The following is a 13,299-nucleotide window of genomic DNA, read 5'->3' as shown; positions in this document are numbered from 1 at the left end:
CATCGTTCACCGCCACACACTGTTCTCATGAATGCCGTTGAAGTTCGTCCTTAGCACGCGTCGCTTGAAAACACTGAGTGCTTGTAGGATTCCTCAAGTCTTATTAGCGAATTGTATGGGGATAACCTTTTTAGATCGTAACTTCTTCTGGAGTCCGTAGTAGGAACGACTTCCACTGATAATGCGCATGCGAGTTTCGCCTCGCCATCATGAACGCCTTCATTGCCATTGACGAGAATATTTTTGATGAACTACGTAGCAGTTGCAGTTGCAGTAGCAGTTGAAAACAGATGATACCTGGCGAAGGATAGAGGAGCGAAGGAACGCCAAAGCCGCGATAGAGCGAGCGAAAACATGACGAGCCAAAGCCGTAGTTTGTGAGCGATATTCGGCTCTCGAGAAGGAAGTAAAGCGCTCATGTAGGAGGGACCTAGCCGACGTTGCCTTAGTGAGTCTAAGATGAATGTTACGATGCCCGTGAAAGATACATCTGGACATCTATTGACCGACCCGGCTGATCCGGCTGAAGCACTGGCTCGATCACTTTGGAAACCTTTAAGCGTCGGCCACGCCCCCAACACCTCAACATGATCCGCTAAGGGTTCTACACTGAAATAAATTTTGTTGTGGAAACTACTGATTCCATAGTAAAATTACTAACCGTACCTATGATTCTCAACCGACAACAATTTCCAGTTAATTCCACTAAAACACTGTCAACTTAACTAGCAGTGCAGTTAACATTACCAAAAATAATCTTAATTTAACAAATGAGCATTGTATTTTTAACCATACTGTGTTGTGATATGCGTGTCCTGGAAAAATTAACAATGTTTTGTTGTTGAGACGACTATGCTTTCAGTTGAATTTGCTACAATGCATTGTAATTTCAAGCATATTTCAGTTACCTTAACAGATTTTGTTGTCGGTTGAGAATCATAGGTACGGTTAGTAATTTTACTATGGAATCGGTAGTTTCCACAACAAAATTCATTTCAGTGTACGCATTACCCGTGTCAACACAGGAGCTCCATCAGTGCATGAAATAGAAACAGCCATCCGTAGCATAGAATATAACAGGGCCTCGGGGGTAGATCGCATATCAGCTGAGATGTTCAAAGCTGACCCCCTTTTATCTGCACAACTGCTGTATCAATTATTCTGCAACATATGGGAAACCGCGACATTTTCGGTCAACTGGATGCAAAGCGTCTTAGTAAAGGTGCCCAACATGGGTAACCTGACTGTTCCCCGGGTAGAGGAAAATAGCTCAATAATAGCATATATTGATATTGAGATCAAAATGTGATATTGGTTTGATTGATATAAGAGATAAAAGATCTGAAAATAATATCTAAAATTTACTCCTGGAACATCATCATCAGATCAGAATTAGATCTTGTAAGATCTAACCAATAGCAGCAAGCTATTCGTTTGATCTTGAAATATCAACTTTTGATATTGTTTAGATGTTCCAGGAACATGTTTCAGATATTATTTTCAGATCTTTTATCTCTTATATCAATCAAACCAATATCACGTTTTGATCGTCAGTATTTTACCTCTACCCGGGTCCTCATCGTAAGCGACGAGATCCTGGTAAGTGCGATTGGTGGTGAACCAAATAGTCGGTTGCTGTGGCAGCACATTACCATGGAGCACCTAAATGACTTCGAACTGGCTGTAACGTTGCTCTCCAACGGCGCAGGGTAAACTAGATGATCTTGCCGATCGTTCCTCGGCTGCAGGTCTTACATCAACATCAACAAGACCAAATCGTTGGATGTAAACACGGTCAACACTTCCTGCTTCACGGTAGGTGGGTAAGCAGTAGAGAATGTTGAATGCTTCCAATATCTTGGTAGCCAAATGGCAGCCGATGACGGCACCAAGATCGACATAGGTGCACTATGAATCAATAGGCTGCCTTTGCGAGTTTAAGAAATGTATGGAAAAACAATCAGATTTGTCGACGCACCATAATCCGAATTTTCAGCATGCATTGATTCCAGTAGAATTGCGTAGAACGTCCGTGTTTCTAGGGAATGGCACAGTAGTTCCATTTGTTCGCACTTCACTTCTTCTAGATCTAGGCGGAGTTTTTTTTTTCTCTCGAAAGTAGGGGATCTACTGTTTCCGCTTCTATTTGAAGCCCTCCGTTGTACCGTGGCGGTCGCCGGTACTGTATATTATTGATTACGGAAAGTTTGGGCGCTGTTTGACCATCACCCGGCAATAATCGGAGTCTATGTTAGTGTCACGAAAGGTCTTGACGTCGATAAGGTCGTATAAGTGCCATCCGTCAATTAGAGCGTGGTTGATTCTATCTGCTCCCAAGTAACATTTTGATGAACAATAAGTCTTAAAAAGGTTTTGATAACTGTCATAAAACCTAACACTTTTTATTTTGGTTTTATGGCGGTTTTAAAAACCGTTTCTAATCTATTTGACGGTACTACGTATGGCCATGTTCGTGGAAGTGGTGAAATCGATGCAGTTCTGGTAGGTGATATAGTTACATCTAAGCACCTCTTGCAAGTATTGCAACGCCGCGATGCCGAGCCCGTGGTCTTCCAGTGTATTGGTGAGTTTGTGGGTGCTGCCGATGAAGTCAAGAGATCAGCTAAACCACATACCGAGACTTCAATAATCATATTTTCTTCCTTGCACGCTTAGTATGCCTGTCTGGGTCGTAACATGGGGTCATCAAGGAAGTACCAGGGCGTTTCTAGGGGTTTCAGAGACGATACTAAGCATTTCATGGAGTTTTAGGAGCGTTTCAGGGGGATTGAGAAGGCTTCAGGCCACTTGGCAGTTTTGTGGCACTCTCATCGAAGTGAGAGTTTAGCAAATTATGCACAAAGAAGCTTCTTCAAAACCTTGGACTGTGAATTAAAAAAAAACTGCAGCAATTTTCATTACGGTAAATTAACTTATGCCATTTATTTCATATATTAATCCACACACCTATTTCGAACCGGGCTCGGTTCTAATCTGCTGAGAACAATTGGACTTAAACCATTCGATAACAAATCTCATTTTATTTAACCGCTGCTGCTCTGAAATCGAACTCGTTTTTTGCTTTATCTAGGTGTACAGTTATTATGTGTTTGTTGATGCAAGTTTTTTTTCTGTTTCTTTCATTTATCTTTTGTAGAGAGCACAGGTTCTGGAGGCCCCAAGCCGCAATCGATCCACGGTGCAATCAATACTAATGGCTTTTTGACGACAGTTAAAAACAAAAAATATTACACAGACTATCCCAGCCGGGATATAAGCTACCAAAGTTGACGAAATATAAAGTAAAGTTAGACGGTTTTTCGTTTTTCTTCAGGAATACCAAACAGTACATAAAACTGCAGATTAAATAAATATACAACACAAATCAACTGGAAGCCTAAAGTGGGCTGTTCAACAGGCAAACTATATCTGTACGTAGTTTCTAAAGTATTTTAATGCTACACTTAAAAGAAGATCTCGTTCCGTGCAGATCCACTGCGGGATTGCGTTTCCACACATGCGCACATACGAAGTAAAAATATCACAAACGGGTCTTTTCGTAATACACCCACGCACACACACACACAGAGACACGCACGCGCCCGAATCGTACAATAATCTCACGGGAATTTCCCTCTGCCTACGTAAGGACAATCAGGACTCGTTCGCACTTTTTTTTAGTATGGTGGTTTCCGCAGAAAAAAAAAACGACGAGCTTGGGGCAGGTCACAAACTGTACAAATGAAACCCTGACTCTCTCACAATGATCGAGTGGGCTCTCTACTGGGGGTGCTTGGGTTGCTTCAAGGTTACGCCGAGGTTCTCCCGCAGTTCGGCGATTTCCTGGGGGCCTTGCAGTAGCCGCTTGACGCCCCGTGGAAGACCCCGGCAGGAGGACAGGTTGATCGAGTTGATGTGCGGACAGCAGGTGAGGACCTCCTTGACGGCTTCCAGCGAGACGGACGAACCACACAGGTTGAGGTGGCTGGGTTTGGGTTTGATGGAGAATGGTTAGAATTGGTCATGTAGGGAGACTGGCGAAGGTGTGAAATACTTACTTCAGAGGTGATTCAGGACCTTTGTCGGCTAGTGCTTTGAGAGCATCATCCAACGGTTTGGTGGCGTTGGCCCATGCAAGATCAAACTCAATGAGACTGTGGGCCCACTTGGAGGCAATCAGCTCCAGGCCAGACCTGAAATTAGAAGAAGGTTTTTACATTAATACACAAAGTTGATTATGCCAGTCCACTTTTCAAAAATGTTCTTCGATTCTCAAGTCCACCCCGTATTTTGATTGGCATCCACAAAGAAATCAGTGGTCACAATTTCAGCTAAATCCATTGAAATTAGAAGGTGAATTAAATCAATTTTGTGTTTCACGGCGATTTTTGATCTTCAAAAAATCATAACTACAATAAAAAACGACGAAAAATAATTATTTTGGCACGAATTTGAAGATATACTTTTCTGCTACTAGTTTTCTGATCAACTACCGTCGTTGGGGGTGAGAATGGGTCAAAAAAGGATACTCAAAGATTGTTTGTTAAATAACAAATGCAGTTGAAGTCAGAATAACTTTTTATTTGGTATGTATACTCTTCTATATGGTAATGATAGTTTATCAAGAAAGTATCACATTATATGAATTGTCTACTAAACTACAAATGATTGAAAATTGACCCAATCTCACCCCTTAGAGGGGGTGAGAATGGGTCAAAGTATTCGAAGTCGCCTATCTAAGAATACAGATTCATTTTATTGATCATATCTAGTAAACCTACTTAAAATACAATGTAACCATGACGAATAAAAACTTAGGTAATTTTAAAAGATGATTAATCCACCTAAAAGAGCTAATAAAATCGAAAAAATGGTTGAAATTTGATAAAATAAAGTTTGTATGTTGTATCGCCATTTTTAGCCACTATAATCATCCTCATTTAAAGTTTCAACCTCCATGAGAGGAGGGGCGATTACAATATGGGGGAGGCGCATTGAAAGATTTATTGAAAAAAAAAACATGATATTTTTCGACGTTCGTTCGTCTTCCGAAATTTTGTCATGTTACCGGTTTTATGGTCCCGGTATTTCCTGGAGGCTACTACCGTCTGGTAGTTTCACGATATTTCCTTAAATTTAAAAAAAATAGTGAAGAAGAAAAACGCCATCAAGTCTTTTTTGTGAGCTCACGATATTGCAGTACACTAAAGGTTAGATGATGATCAGAGGAGCTGTCCAAACGCATGGGTTTATTGTTATAAATGATTTTAGGCACTAAACGTATGAACACACTCGCTTGACACTTCCTCGACATATTTTCGAAAAAATCGTGCTTTTATGAAGATACGGTAAACATGGCACTACTCTAACGTCAAATGGGGACTGGATAACAAGTTGAATTTTTAGTTAATGTTATGTGCACTCGATAACTTGCTTGACCCAATCTCACCCCCATTCTTAATATTTAGTCATAGGGTCGAAAATATTGAATTTGTGAATAAAAAGTGCATTGACAACCCGCTTTTTTCGTTGCATCAACAACTAACAACTTTTAAGAAAATTTATGGTTGGGTACTCGTGTGAAACATTACAAATGAGAATTTTTTTCAGAGTGATTAACTAGTAGTTTCATTATATAAGTTTAGTCACAAATTTAACAAAAAAAACGATTATTGCTAAACATCTTATTCTGCATCTTGACGTGTAAAAACATCTTCTCTTTGAAATAATATAAAGTTATCAATATAAATTAGCGATAGTTGATGAGCTATTTTCAATTTTATGTTTCTCCGTTTTGACCCAATACCCCCCAGACCCATTGTCACCCCCATCGACGGTATGTCAATAAAACCAAATAATGAAATATAGGTTAAAATTACATTGTAACCCGAAGAACCTTAAAAAGTTGAATTTTTGATAGAATTCGTTCCAGAACACCCTAATATTCGTTTCAAATAGGAATGTTTTTTACTTCTTTGGTGCCAACAAGAAAAATTATTAAAATTCGGGAAAGTGAAACGCGTTCCAAAAACTGACGGAGGCAATCAGCAAACTACTATATTTAATAGACTGCACACTTTGGGAATATCATTGGCTTTTCCTTTGTACCACCTTTGGAAATTTCTTCAAAGAATCTTTCGCCACATTCTTGAAAGATTGCTTCGGTAATTTATTTAGAAATATTATTTATTTCGGTTTTTTTTAATTCCCCTAGCAAATTTTTCTCGAGCATATTTTCTGGAAATCCTTTGGGAAACTGTGCATTAAGTCGTCCATATTTTTGTAAAATTTTGAAAGTTCAATAATCAAAACGCTCGTTTTAGCAAAAAAACCAATCATGCAAAAATTTGCAGTCCCAATCTCAATGGTCTCCCACGGGGCCGAAAGTTTTTAGAAATTGTATGGGAACAAAAAACGCATGAATTTTTTTTAGACGAAAAAATACACTATTCTACTAAAATCGATGATTTTTGGACCCTAAAGAACCAAAAATGTGCTCAGAATTGAGATATCTCTTTTCGTTTCAGAGTAATTGACGAAAAACTGTCGAATAACTGCCCTATAACTCAGGAATGATGAGTGATTTCGCCCCGGGGCTCACCACTTAGCCTTAAGGTAGGGACTCCAAATTTAGGCATGATTGTTTTTTAGCTAAAACGAACGTTTTGCAATATTGAACTTTTAACATTTCCTACTTTTGTAAGAACAGGGACGGCCTACTGTGCATCAATGCTTTTGGCATTTTCCGTCAGAAATTCCTTTGATGAATCTTTTTATGATACATTCAAAAAATCATGACAGAATTTCAATCATAATTATGAATTCTGCAGACAATTTCTTCGTGAATTCTTCAGTGATGCTTTTGATGAATTCTGCGACCGTTTTTTCGAGAATATCTTCGTTGGAACTTTCTTCACGAATTTCATCGGCAATTTTTTTGAAAATTTTTCTGGCGATAATCTTTGAGCTTTTTCCAGAAATTTCTTGAAAAAATCTTCGGCCTTTCTTTGGCGATTCTTCCGACAATAGCTTGGAGAATTCCTTCGCCAATTCATTTGAAAATGCCTTCCAAAATTCCTTCAGATATTTCTTTCATGGATCCTTTAGGAATTTCTCTGTTATTGTCCGTTGAAAATTACTTTTCGATTCGACCGTAGCCTTGTGTGTTGGCATAACTCGACTGCTGTCACAATGCTAATGTCCATTGCCTCTGTTTACATGCGCCGAATGCTAGAAAAGTTTGCTTCATTGATATATTGAATATTTCTGAATTTCCAAAGAAATGTATAAGAATTATCCTAAAAAATGACCGAAGGAACTAACAAAGAACTGCCGAAGGAATTCCCAAATATTAATGAGAAAGAATTGTTGAAGAATTCCTAAAATAATCCCAAATGCCTTGAAAATTGAAAAAAGATGGCGATAGAAGTTTAGTTCCCGAACAACTGTGCAAAATGAGGACTTGATTGGTTTAACTTTGCGCATCGAGATTGAACTTTGTATGGCATTTTGCATAGGAAAACACTATGGAACAAGCCTTCGATGTCTGTGTATTGTTCTCGATATCGATATGCATACTGAAAGATTGGAGCTTTCAACGAAGGGCTGGGTAACAGCTCCACCCAGTACAAAATGCGACGAGGGGTCATTCGACAAATCGCTCCCATACAAACTTTAAACTGAACCTATTTATCCCGAGCACCAAAATTCATGGAAATTTGAATTTCGGCTAAGTTTGGCATGCAGATTCAGAATATGAAATAATTATCTCAACACCGCTAAAGAAGCCAACTATAGATAACTAGTTGAGAAACTACCTAGCAGTCAAAATTTGGGAATGTGTGCTGTACTCTTAAAAAAGTTACAGCTTGTAGTCAATTTTCTAGTCAATAACAAAAAATCTTGTTTTTGCAAATTTGAATTTAACACCGCCTTGTGACAGGAACTAGTACCAAACGGCAATTCAGCAGAAAGCCCTTGAGCTACTCAACAACTTTTCTCGAAGACTCTATATTTTTACATACATAATCAGGATCCTTAAGTATATAAAGTTCACAATTTGGATGCGCTCTAGGGATGTCTAGCGGTGAATGTTCGAATCAAACGTCCCATCATCTGTAAGTCCTTGACCAGCTAAACAACGTTGCCGAAGATACCAACACTTTAAGTAAGCAGGGTCCTGAGATAAATGAGATTGTCGTTAGTGTTACATATGCTTGTCTGTGATGTGTGTGATATCAAAGACTAACAGACGTAACACCGACACAATTTCCATTCCATATGTTTCAGGAGCCTTATTACTAAAAGATTTTATGTCTTTAGTAAAGTTGTTCGGTTGATCGAGAACTTAAAAATGATGAGTCATATGTTTCAAAATCCCACCACTATGAGGCGCTAGAAGGCATACAAATTTTTATTTTCATTTACCTTAGGATCTAGATTTTTTAGAAAATGGATGCTTTGGCTTTCAGTTGAAGTACCAAAGTTGTTTGTTAGGTCAAGGGCTTTCGGTTGAATGGCATCGTTAAATGGTCATGCGCGTAACTACGGCGCATTTGGCCCCTCAGCGCTTGTTAGCACTACGGCCAGAGCTGGAAGACTTTGAAGCTGGAGCGGCCAAATCACTGTAGTTAGACTATCCCCACCAGTCAGTGCGTAGTAAGTCGGTGAGTAGTAGAGGTGTGTAAATCCGTTTTATTTCTGATACCCACCCGTTTTCGCACCGTGCGTTTACATCATCGTTGGCAAAATACCAGCTCATGTTCCCACCGGTGGTTGCTTAGTACTTTATATCGTAAGCAAAATACAGAGAAGCAAATAAATAACAACATCTTTTATTCCTCATATTATCGTGTAATATGAGGAATATTTTAATCCTCATATTATCGTGTAATTCCTCATATTATCGTTTTTATTCCTCATATTATCGTGTAATTGATAACTAATTCCTTAGGTGTTTCGTTAAAATTTTTAAATCCCTGGAGAATCTGTAATGGAATTCCTGGAGTGATCCTTGAATGAATCCTTGAAGAAACACCTGGAAGAATCCATGATAGAACTCCTGGTTGGAACTCATAGGGAAATCCTTGAATGAACTCATTGATGAATCCCTGAAACTTCTGAACTTCTGGAGAAATCCCTGAATCAAGGATGTTTTCGATCACTTGGCATTTGACTCATTTGTTCACAACTCAGTTCAGAAGCCCTATATTGGAATGTTGTGTTCGGCAAAGTTGTAGCTTAGTGTTTTTCCCACAATTATCACCAAGTGCGCCATATTCAAACTCTAATATTTACGTGGTAAAAATGTTAGTACCAGCTACTCATACTAAACGATCGGGTTTTTCGATCGTTTAGTATGAGTAGGTGGTACTAGCGCTCTAGCGCCGTATATATAAAAGTGAGAATATGGCGTCCTTGATGATAATTGTAGGAAAAACACTAATCTACAACTTTGCCGAACACCATAATTCAATATTAGGTTTCTGAACTGAGTTTTGGAGAAATGAGTCAAACGATTGCCAAATGATCGAAAATATCCTTTCCCTGAATGCTTCTCTTAAGATATCTCTGAAGGCGGTTACTGGGCAATCTCGGAAGAAATTCCCGGGGAAACCGTGGTAGGAATTTCGAGGGAATTCCGATAGAAATTCCCGTGGGAACGCCTGTACTAATTCCTGGGGAAATCCCGGAAGGAATTACTGGATGAATCCCCTAAGACAATCTTGAACGAATCCCCGGGGGAATTCCGGGAGGAATCCATGAGGGAATTCCGGGAGTTATCCCAGAGGGAATTCTGGAAGGAATCTCTGAAGGAAAAATCCGGAAAATTTCCTCAAAGGAATACATAGAGGATTTTCCGAAAAAAAAATTCTTGGAATACCCGACGAAATTTTTAGAAAAATCCTTGAATGATCTTTAAGAGCAACCCAGGCAGAACTCCTGATGGACGGATAACTGAAGGTACTTCTGGAGGGTTCCCTGGTGAAATGACTGAAAATTTTTTGAGGGAACTCCTGGAGAATTCCCCGAAGGCACTCCTATTGAATTCCATAAATGAACTCCTAAAAATACCCTGAAGGAACTTGTAGAAGAATCTCAAGGAACCTCAGGGAATACCTGGAGAAATTCGCCAAGTGATTAGTGGAGAAATCCCTAAAGGAATTGCGGAGTGACTTTTGGTGAAGCTCTACTTTGCAGATGAGTGTTGATTGGAGTCATGCAGTCATGCAAATAAGCTGACGCTTCTGTTAATTCAATGTCACTTATTTTTTATTCCACTCGGAGCTTGAGGATTGCCGAAAACATTTGCACGTTCCCGGTGGAAATTTCAAGGAAGTTTTCGTATATTCAGTTACAAAAATTCATCGTTCTTCGGTTTGTTCTGACAATCGAATCTTCACACCAAATTTTTCGAAACGCTTCCAGCACAAAAAAAAATCAGCAAAATAAATTGCTGAATTTCAGCAAATTTTTTGCTGAACTTCAGCACAACGTTGCTGATCAACTGTCAAAATTGCTGAATGGTTCAGCAAGTTGAAAAATAATTGCTGATATTCAGTAAATTCATATTGCTGAATGAAATCAGCACAAAAAAAATCAGCAAAATTTGCTGAATACCAGCAAACAAAATTTGGAGTGTTGCGACACATCAAATCTCGCCCGGCATTGAACTTTATCTTTAATATGTGTCCATTTGTGACAAATACAATCTTACATGCATGAGAGAACAACAGTTTCAAAAATTATCAAAGATTATCACTTTTTATATTTTACATGTAGAAAGCTGTCTTGTTTTTGTTTGTTATTCAGATTGAAGTCACGAAGATAAGTGATATTAATCGTGATAGCAACGGTTGTCATTTTCAAACCGATTTGGCAACGGTTGGTGGGGTTCGTGCGTTATGAAAGAGGTTGCCAATTTGGGTTTACTCACGCATCGGTGGGCATCGTCTTACACGCATGCATTTGGTTCGAGTTTCTGCCACTAGGCGGCGCAAGTTTTAAATTTGCAGAAGTACATTGCCGAAAATTGCAACCCTCTAGGATGCATTGCATATCCAAACTTTTAGAGAGATCTATAGTAAGAAATAACTTATCGGTAGATCAAAACCGAAGACGTAAGAATGTCGTACCAAATAATCCGAAGCACTTGAAGCATATCTCTGGAGAGTTATATCGAAAAAATGATCATTACGAGGTTGAGGTAATCTATTCAGTAACAAACACACTTACCCCATATCCCTCGTGATGGAACACCCGGACAGAAACAGATGCTTCAGGTCCCACGTCGGTAACCGGATCAAACTGTCGTGGGTCAACCGGGAGCAGCCTCGTACGTCCAGCAGCTTCAGCTGGGTGCTCGTTTTGAGAATCCTCTGAAGGTACTCGTCGTTGAACAGCCGCGATTCATCGGCCAGCGATGCAACCGAGAGCTCCTCTAGCTCCGGGAAACCCGGCGATTCCATCTGTTGATGATAGAGAAAAGAGGTTTCGTTAGATACACGTGGTTGATGAGATCGCATTTCGGATTACAAACCTGCTCTTGAAGAGTTGCCGTGCTCATGTTGATATGAGAGTTGGTTATCCGGAGGACCTTCAACTTTTGGCATCCGGCTTGGAGCTGCTCGATATTGAGTATACCGTGTGAGATGGCGATGGTGGTCACGTTGGATAGATCCAACAGGACGAGATTGGGGCATTGGGTCTGAGGAGACGATAGCTCATTATTGGAACATTCAATTCAAATTGAGAATCTCAGTCGAACTTACCGACAGTGCCTTAACGATTTGTGGAATGCCACTGAGACGATTGTGGGCCAGATAGAGATGGGTTAACCGATCGCCCATCTCCGTGATGGCTGTGCATAACGAAACCTGCCCGACTGCCGTTTTATTCGCATTGACTTCGGCCTAAAATTGAGAGATATCTTAATAGAAGACACATCATTTGAAGAGAAAACCCACGTTTATTGAGCTTAGATCCAATCTCCGAAGACTCTTGAACTTCTGTACGAGAAACATGAGATGATCGGATGTGAGTTGCTTCCAGCCGGTCAGGGTAATCCCCGTAAGGTTGGGCGCGGCTACCAGTAGCTTATCTAGTACACATTGCACGTTGGTGACCTTCCAGTTTCCTGTAAGTGAAACACCCAGTATAGCAACATCCCTAGACGTATCCGAACTGTATGTCGCTTACCAAAACTGACATCGGTACTATTGCGAAGGCGGTTCTCAATCAGCCACTTTAGTTTGATCTCCGTTTTAAACCGCTCCTTGGTCCAGTTCCCAAGATCCACTGTCCGCCAGAGGGAAGGCACCAGGGAAGCTTTATGCCAGGCGGAGCACACCTTTCCGCACCGGATCAACGATGGAATGGAACCATCGTCTTGGATGACGTATTGGAAAATCTGAATCAGAAAAAAAATTAAGTCTTGATCTACCTCGTGAGACCATTAAACGACTCACCTCACACAGCACATGCTCCGGAAGTTGGTCGGCCCACGCGCTCTGATCTTCGGGCCGTTTGTACTCCTCCGGCGGGGCAACGGCGGCCTTTTCCGTATTGTTGTTCGTCCGCCGGGTCGAGTCCCGCGGTCGTCGGGTGCGTTTTTCCGGCGAGACGGCCACCGCCGGTTCATCGTCGTCGCTGTCCACTTGGGTAAGGCCCCGAGGCTTGCGTGACCGCTTGCGGCTGGCTTTCTTTGGTTGTTGTACTGTAGCATCAGATGCCTTTTTTATGCACAGCTTAATGCCGATTTTGTTTTCGCTTATCTGGTGTAGTGGGAAAAATCAAGAAAGAAAACCATTATATGCTGAGCTATACTGAACTTTGATGGACTCATATTTAGCCGATGTTCTTGGAATAACGATCATGTCGGTCTGGAACTAGTAAGTTGCGTCTGAATGCGGTACACCTGAAGTTCTGCTGTTTGGAGTAGTTTGGTTGGTCTGGAATATTCCTAAAGAATTTTGGAATGATTCGTTCAATTCCAAAAGGTTCATTGATAACACAGCGCAACATTTTTTTTTGTCACAAGTGCAAACTTATGTGTCTCTGACAGATTTTAGGCCGCTGAATCCGAATCCGGGCTCAGATTTGCTCCAGCACGTCACAATTTTGCGCTATACCTTAATTTATAGGGCAAATTATCCGATTTTGGGCTTGTTTGACTGCATGCCATTAAGCATGGAAACATGGTTTTTAAGCAATCAAAGGATAAATTGGCCAATTAACATCTAAATTAACGACTCATGCAAAATATTTCGTTTTACAAAATCAAATTTGATAGATTTAAGC

General features: G+C 40.3%; 1 protein-coding gene across 4 annotated transcripts in view; it reads right to left on the bottom strand.

The window, feature by feature from the left end:
* Positions 1-2,909: 2,909 nt before the first annotated feature.
* LOC109417975 (F-box/LRR-repeat protein 6) overlaps positions 2,910-13,299 on the bottom strand; it is a 35,698-nt gene continuing 25,308 nt past the window's right edge. For all 4 annotated transcript variants that reach the window (XM_062853448.1, XM_062853446.1, XM_062853447.1 and 1 more), the window contains exons 3-10: positions 12,468-12,773; positions 12,199-12,409; positions 11,967-12,136; positions 11,772-11,912; positions 11,540-11,707; positions 11,236-11,468; positions 4,059-4,193; positions 2,910-3,985 (exon numbers count right to left, since the gene is read on the bottom strand). In XM_062853448.1, the coding sequence (XP_062709432.1) occupies positions 3,781-3,985; positions 4,059-4,193; positions 11,236-11,468; positions 11,540-11,707; positions 11,772-11,912; positions 11,967-12,136; positions 12,199-12,409; positions 12,468-12,773 (1,569 nt within the window). In that variant the 3' untranslated portion in view covers positions 2,910-3,780. The remainder of the gene's footprint in view (positions 3,986-4,058; positions 4,194-11,235; positions 11,469-11,539; positions 11,708-11,771; positions 11,913-11,966; positions 12,137-12,198; positions 12,410-12,467; positions 12,774-13,299) is intronic.

The sequence above is a fragment of the Aedes albopictus genome, chromosome 2, assembly GCF_035046485.1.
Source record: "Aedes albopictus strain Foshan chromosome 2, AalbF5, whole genome shotgun sequence".
NCBI lineage: Eukaryota > Metazoa > Arthropoda > Insecta > Diptera > Culicidae > Aedes > Aedes albopictus.
Note: the sequence above shows the minus strand (reverse complement) of the source record. Positions and strands in the feature narration are given on the sequence as shown.